Here is a 7,919-nt window from a genome sequence, read left to right on the forward strand (position 1 = left end):
GCTGCCATTTCCACGTAAGGGCTGCATGTCGTTTCACCTGGGCGACAGAGTCGCTAGGAACACAAAGGCGGATGAAACTGGTGGAGCTTCCGCGGCGATTTGGTTGAGATACCGATTTAGACGGAAGATACCAGAGAAAGTGGTGGCGATTGAGGGCTGGTTGGGCATGCCAGTATTTTTCAAATACTGATTGGGATGGGGGCTTGCCGTTAGGGAAAATTGCTCTGAAGAAGAGCCATACCGAAGTTATGTCATTTATTTCATGAAGAGTTTTGTCCGGCATCGGGCGGCCCACCACTTTCGTCAAAAGGTGTTCGGGTACTGGCGGCTGCGATTGGGACTGAGAAGCTGGTGGGGTCGGGCGTTTTTTAGGGCTCGGTTTTGCAGGTTTGTCTCCTTTTGAGCGGTAGCTGGGAGGCTCACTGCTGCTATTGGGCGCCTGTGACAGCGGTCTTTTTGCAGGCGGAACAGGCGGGCTTGTGGAGCCAAATCGGAAAGTGTCGGGTGTGTCTTCATCTATAGGTGCACGGGTTTGGGATTTAAGGTCCCGGAGTTCGGATTCAAGGTTGGTTGGTTTTGCACAGAGGTTAGTAAGCATTTGGTGTATGGTTGATTTCCATTGGTCATCAGTCAAAGGCTCCTTGGAGATGGGCCCATCATTGTTCGGGGTTGTTAGAGCCGGTCCCAAAATTTGATTAAGATTGGCCTGTAGAGTACTGACCTGGGTAGCGAGGTTTGTGATAGATTTTTGTATGTCCAATTTCCATTGGCCATTGGGTAAGAAGTCGTTGGGGCCGAACGTCTCAATTGGGGGTTCGGCCTGGCCCGACATTTTTCGCGGATGTGGGACTGTGGGACTGTGGGATCCCCAGACTCCCTACTGGAGTCGCTGTAGTGGTTCAGGAAAGATTGATGGGAAGAAGTGGTCAGTAAATTCCCGTTTGAAGCTTGGGCCAAGTGAGTCGACAATGGAAGATATGTGTTGACTCAGTTCGGGCCGGTGTTGACAAAACACTGTTACTATCGAATGTTCCATATATTCGATTGTTGACCTACTAAGTAGAGTACTCACCTCTGTGGTACGGATCGGGTCTGCGCCGTGTAGTGCCGCGGAATGGGGTAGTGCAGAGTACGAAATACCGAGAAGGACCAGGTTATCCGTCATAATCCGGTCGAGAAGCGAGGATGGGGGTAAGCCAGTGCCGCACCAGACCACGGATGAATTCGGTATGTGTAGGCTGGCCTGGATCGGAAGTATCATAGTCAGAACCAACAAGCGCGATGATTTGGTTTGAACCAATATTTGGAAGTAGTACTTCAACAGCGTGATTAGCCGGGGTATGGAGAACATCTGTTGATGTGTCAGGGACGGGTGAGGGTACGGTGGTTTTTCAACATGCTGGAGAAAACATCCAAGGTGTTCGTGGAGGGTCCAGATACCGTGGAAGTCGTGACACTCCTGTAATTGCTGAAGGAGGTCAGTTTCGGGCCTACCAGGATGCGTCGAATCAGTTGTTGGATGCAGGCAAAGTGGCTGGTAGTGAACTTGTGGCTATCGGTGCAGACAGGGCAGAGACAGCCGTCGGTGCGGTAGTCGAGCAATGTGAACATGTACGTATTCGTTACAATCATAGCCCGTGGTTTTGTGTACAGTTTTCAGGTGAGCATAGATACTGTACGGGAAGCGCAGTGATGGTTTATCGTGGGCCCAGGCGGGTTGCGTCAGAGGGGTAAGTGGATTTTTGCTTGCCATTGAGTCGAGTTGTATTCCCAGGCAACCTCCGAGGTAGTCCGCGAATGGTCGCGCGGGGAGCAGGCCGCAAAAGTGAAGTAAGTTTGTTTGATGTTTGGGAAACCGAGGGTATTTAGTGCCCGTGATGATGGCTGCTGCTTGGATGAGTGCTGAGTTAAAGCGCTCGAATAGGGGGTCCAACACATCCTTCCATATAGGCGGAGCCCAGGCAATAATGTTCAGTCCATATGTAGCCGTGGATAGGATGAATGTTTTGAACATCACCAGTCGGTTGCGGGGGTGTCGCCAGCTGAAGCCATGGAAGCCATAAGCGCGGAAAGAGGTGATACCCCGTGACAATGCTGCAACCAGGGATTTCATATGTCTAGCGAGGTTGATTCCTGGTACTTCGCGAGAGAGTGGGAACCCCAGGTATTCGGAGTGTTTCGGTTCGGCATGTGTGGGCGCCAGTTTCAGAGGGAGGTAACGTGTGTTCCAAGGTGCGTCTGCAAGCGTCGGCGTGATAAGCTCACCGTTTATACGAAGGGTTGGCGCCGCGTGTCGCAAGTCGGTAGATCGTACTGGGAGTTTAATGACACCCTGTTCGAGGCCAGATTTGCGTCCCCACGCATCAATGTCATCTAAGAAGGGCTGGAGCGAAACCGATCGAGGGGCTTGGATCCGTGTGTTAACGACAAATAAATAAGAGCGGAGGAGCTTGGGCCGAAATTGTGCTAGCGTGACAGCTAAGGAATCCATATAGATAATAAAGAGCTGGGGGCCGACGATTGAGCCTTGTAGGATGCCATTCGTTCTATGGAATAGAGACGAGACCGTGCCGTGGTATGTCACTCGGGTAGGGACCCTCCCAAACAGCGCGCGGAGGCAGTTGATCCAGTTTTCAGGCATTCCAGCGTGACGCAGAAGTACCCATAGGCGTGGTAGAACGACCTTGTCGTATGCCTTGGTTATGTCCAGACAGACGTCGTTCCACTCCTCTTCTGACTGTGTCTCAGATTCCATGGCGGCAAGTGCTTGGGTATGACAGGAGTACCGTGATTTGAAGCCAGCTTGGGTAGCATGGGTAGCAGAGCCGGGGTGGCTCGTAATCAGATTAAGAAAGCACTTTTCAAAGATGCGTCTGACTATTTGCGTAAGCGTGATGGGGCGGAAGTCGGCGGGGGAGGTGATATCTGCATCGGCTTTCTTTGGGTGCGCTGTCAGGAGGCTGCAGTTCAGGGCTGCGGGGAAGGTGCCCGCCTTCAGTAGCTCAGTGAATGCTTCGGCAAGGAGTCTAATCAGTGGGCTATTGGCGTCGGGGCGTCCTAATGTTCGGCGTTCGGTAGAGCGCTCCACTGCGGCCTTCAGGAGGAGGATGTGGATCCCGTCGGGACCAGGTCCCTTATTGGGATAGCGTAGTATTGCCTCCATTACATCGTCGGGGCGTATGCTGGAAGTGACATCAGGAGAGGGTTCGGTATCCGGTTGTCATACCATAGGGATAATATTATTTATTTCAAAAATGGCAAGTATGTATGATACAATGTATGAACATATGGTATGGCTCTCATAGTCGCTGTAGTGGTTCAGGAAAGATAGCGTTCTCTAACTTAGTAATCGCTTCCCTAGCAGTGTGACCTCTGCGAATTACTTACTCCATTGCTTTCCAAAAGTAATTCCTATGACTACACGCTTTTCACACGGCCTCTTTCTGTCGCGGTGAAGTTCTTGGCCGCTTTGTTGTTATTTAGACCTTCCTCATACTCAAGCCACAGTCTCCACAGTGTCTTGGGTCCTTTACACAACTTTGCCTCTCGTATTGGTGCTTGGTTATTGTGATCTAGATGTGCATCATTATTTTGTTGTTACCGATTGTTTTGTTAAATCCTTGGTACTACCTCGACGTTGTGCGTAAGTACAAGGGTATTTTTGAAAACTATGTGTTCCGATGTCTGGTATGGATCCCTGATCCTCAAAGGCATCTGTAGCTATTATTCGTTTAAGTGCACTGCGTGAAAAGTCGGTTTTCAGTACATCATCGCGGCCTGTATTTGCGTTCGAAGTAAACATACACTCAAGCTCTAATGTCGATGGATCAGCTCGGTCCTCAAGTCTTTCTATCAGGTGACCGGTGAGCCCAGCCAGTGCACACAAATAGGGGTCCATCGATCCTGATATTAATTGTCGAGGCACCTGATCTTTTTTTTTGCAATATTCTTGCTCCACTCTACTTCGATACATAAAGCATCTTGAATCCCAGGTACAAACTTCAGATCGCTGTATTTATGATTACATGCGTCATCTACACGACATGCCAATTGAAACGTCCAGGTCCAAAGTCCGTGTAGAGATGCGTGCTAAAAGACTAGATTTTCTAATTGATTTTCAAAATGTTCATATATTCAGCGTACTCGAGTGGTCTCTTTTCAGAACCATGCTTGCCTTCACCGCGGAGTTCAAATCGTTCAATCTGTTTGATCAAGTCACTGACCTGTGGAGATTTTGTGGGATTCTCCTTTTCATCAACGCAGTCCCATTCATTGTTATTGCGTGGCATGAACCACGATATTGCCTTCTTATCGTACTGAATACCATTAGATCTTTTCAGTGTAGGTCTATCATCGGGCCCAGGTTCTTGAACTCCGAATGCAAGTTCACAAAAGTACCGGCACAAATCTTCTGGTTTGATGGCCAGAAGAATGTCGTTCAGTGCAATATTGTTGTCTTTGAGATTGACATGACTGAAATCATAGTTCGGTCTAAACCACCGTAAGGACTTACGGGTGATACGATCATATACTATTATATTTGCAGGGCTAGGCATGACTATACTGCAGATTTGTGTGTGTAATTTGTGTGTGTGTATTCCTCAATATTTTATGTACGACCCAGTTTTTGTAAAATTCCTTAAACAAGATATCCAGTTAATTTCCATAGGCTGAGTTTACGATGTCCAATTGAATCCCGTCTGCAGCCAGAAAACAACGCGGGTCGCACAAAGTCGTTAAAACCGTACCTAAATTACGATCTGACGTATGACCAGCCCGAGCAAAGTCAAGGATTTTCACCACCATGGAGTCGAAAAATATTACGACCTACGGATGGTAAATTTGTAATATATCAGTCTCAGTCACTCTAAGACCAATGGCAGGCTGCTGTGGACCTGTAGAGCAAAATATATTACTGAAGAGTATGACCCCGGTCGTACGACCGAAACAATATAATAGTTTTCACGTTATAGGCGAGCGTCATAGCTTGTCAGCCAATAGTATGCTCGATTAATTTAATTAAAAAAATGATTTCGTGTCCCACTTATGAAAACTTCCAGAGACAAAATTTGTCTCTTGTAATAGTTGATTTTGTTATAGTTTTACGTTGTAGACGGAATCTTTACGTAAACTTCAAAATTCGCCAAGAAAATTCAAAATACCATCGATATCCCCATCAATCTAATTGTATACACGAAAGCCCGCACAAAATGTTCGATTGGATGCAAGCATGTTTGTTACAAAGAGGCGGTTTAACGGTCGGGCGGTTACGATGCCTCTTTTGAATGCTAGCTGTTAATAATAGTATATATTTCTTGTATGCTTGTTTATTGTGTAATAGACCTAGCTAAACGCAGCATTAGATTAGAACGTCTCTCTTCCGTGTGATATACTTTACTTCAAGTACATCTAAAATATATGTCAACGTCTGTTCCGCAGGGTACGTACGATGCGCGAAAGCATGGTACCAGGCAGATCAAACCTGAGAATCCCGATCGTTGGCTGCACCCCTTTATAGGCCACTTTTAACCAGAAGTATGAGTCCTATACCTGTGCACCCTGATTATTTACAATCCTCGTATTGTCAACAAAGATATGATGGCGCGCCTCCCTCAGTTATCAATCAACGTCAAATGCCGGAAACTACTATGTATGCACATGTGAACATGCATGCACATGCAAACACGGCTCGATCACTAGATACTGGGCACATTGATACAGAGAATCGTGAAAATAGGGAGCGTGTTGACTATTCCACCACACACAATTTGAATTCACACAATAGTGAGCATAGTTCAAATATTCACTTTCAAGATCACATTCAAGAAGATCACTTTCAAGATCACACTCAAGATCACATTCAATATCACACCCAAGATCACATTCAATATCACACCCAAGAAGATCACATTCAATATCACATTCAAGATGTTGAATCAGAAGCAGGGGAAGTAGTGGGGGAACAAAGTGGAGAGGAAAGTGGAGATGATAGTGAAGGGCCACGACAGACGAATACAGAACAACGACACGATGACAATGGTTCTAATAAAGAACAGCCTTCATCCGATCGTGGCAATGACGATTGTTCTGATAAAGAACAGCCTTCATCCGAGCGTGGCGATGACGATTGTGAAGAAGACCTGGATCTGGATCTAGAAGACAGTGAAGAACTGTTTGATCCGTTTGCTGACATGGGAACCGAGCCTGCTACGATGACACTGTAAGATTCGGTCTCTCAAGGGGGGCCTTAGAATAAATAAACGCGTAGGTAAATTCTAAGTATCGTGAAAATATCAAAGTAAACAAACGAAATAAGACATTTAGTAAAGTTAGGTATGCCTCGTGAAAACAGCAATACTCTCAGGGATTGTGAGGCTGAGACATTGCCTATATATAATCCTCTCAATACTGTTTTCGCCGAAGAGATTTTATTTAGTGTTTCGTTGTCGCTCTATTAGAAACTATGGTATGTTTCGTTGGGACGAATCCGAGAGACTCATAAAATCCTATCTTTAGAAAAAAAAGAATAGAAAAAAAGAAGAAGAAAACTCTTGATATCCATAGTTATTATATTAACCAATAGCTTGCCACTTATCAAGAATTACCGACTTAGCCTTCATCAGACTGGCACATCTGGTTGGCTGATCGGAGGATCAACTAGGTAACGTTAATAATCCCTAGAAGCCTATATTCGGTTGAGCCATCTCGCTACCGTAGTATTCAGATAGAAATAAGGTAGAAAAGTAAATAAAGTTATATTAATAGAACTAGACCAACTCTTTATGTTTGATATTTTACTAAGGCCTTTTAATGGCCTCGTCCAAATATCTGATATGTAAAATGGAAAAGGTATTAATTAATAAAACCATTGAAACCCATTTTAGGATACTTAAGTTCGTCGTGCTATTAAGAGTACATTTAGGAAACTTAAGTTCCTCGTACTATTAAGAGCACATTTAGGAAACTTAATTTTCTCGTACTATTAAGAGTACATTTAGGAAACTTAAGTTCCTCGTACTATCAAGAGTACGTTTATAATTTACGTACTGCTTAAGAGTAGGTTTATAACATAGAGTCTAATGTGGAGGCCCGGCTTATTACAACACCAGTTAGAAAGTCGCCCTGCGAATATCAGCTTTTAACAATAAAAAATCTAAAAGCAGAATATCTAGGAGGCGCAAGATAGAAGACAAGTCTACAGGACACAAGCTGAGTATATCAACTGAGTTTGAAAACGGTATGCAAACCCCATCGCAGTTCAGCTCGTCGTTTGATTGGGGTGACAAGAAGTCACCAACTACCGTATCACAGCAGACTTTAGTGACTGTACCGCTACTCAACGATAATGCCCGAGAAGAGATGAAATGGTTTCCGCACTGGCCATATATTTCTTTAGAATATGATGGCAGAACACTGGAAGACAAGGCGTCAAGTATCAAATACAAAACAGCCGTAAAGCTAGCCAAAGAGAACAGTAAAGCCGGAGCCAAGCGAACGCCCAGTGTTGTCTGCAGGATGATGTGCATTATGACCGATAGCCTTTATAAAGATGGTGTAGTAGGTACACAGAGCTTGCAAAGGGGCCGGGGAAGACTTGACAATGGTCAGATTCGTCACCGGGACCCTTGGTGAATCAGATTTGCCGAAGACTTCGCTGACAAGGATTACTGTGTAAACAAAAAAGAAGTCGAAGCAGCGTTAGGATATAGCAATACCAGCGCAACAGCCACCAAAAAGAGATATCCATGGTTACCAAATATATCAGCATGGGAGGAAGTTTTGGTGACTATAGAAGAGCTGGATGATCCGTATAAACGCCCCGCCAAGTATATTGATCAAATAAGAAATGTAGATCCGTTGGACATGACCCTGGTGTACACCATCAAGGCAGCTGCTGAAGAGAGCTCGGATGTTTGTAA

At 45.4% G+C, this 7,919-nt stretch overlaps 2 protein-coding genes across 2 annotated transcripts; both read left to right on the top strand.

Moving 5' to 3' along the window:
* Positions 1 to 5,666: 5,666 nt before the first annotated feature.
* Positions 5,667 to 6,224, top strand: SARC_10741 (hypothetical protein; the record flags this gene model as incomplete). The annotated part of the gene is made up of 1 exon (XM_014295200.1): positions 5,667 to 6,224. One exon carries the CDS (start codon positions 5,667 to 5,669, stop codon positions 6,222 to 6,224), a length of 558 nt encoding a protein of 185 aa, XP_014150675.1.
* A 1,015-nt stretch (positions 6,225 to 7,239) lies between these two features.
* On the top strand, positions 7,240 to 7,632 carry SARC_10742 (hypothetical protein; the record flags this gene model as incomplete). Its single annotated transcript, XM_014295201.1, has 1 exon — positions 7,240 to 7,632. One exon carries the CDS (start codon positions 7,240 to 7,242, stop codon positions 7,630 to 7,632), a length of 393 nt encoding a protein of 130 aa, XP_014150676.1.
* Between the last annotated feature and the right edge of the window lie 287 nt (positions 7,633 to 7,919).

The sequence above is a fragment of the Sphaeroforma arctica genome, assembly GCF_001186125.1.
Source record: "Sphaeroforma arctica JP610 unplaced genomic scaffold supercont1.1371, whole genome shotgun sequence".
Lineage (NCBI taxonomy): Eukaryota > Ichthyosporea > Ichthyophonida > Sphaeroforma > Sphaeroforma arctica.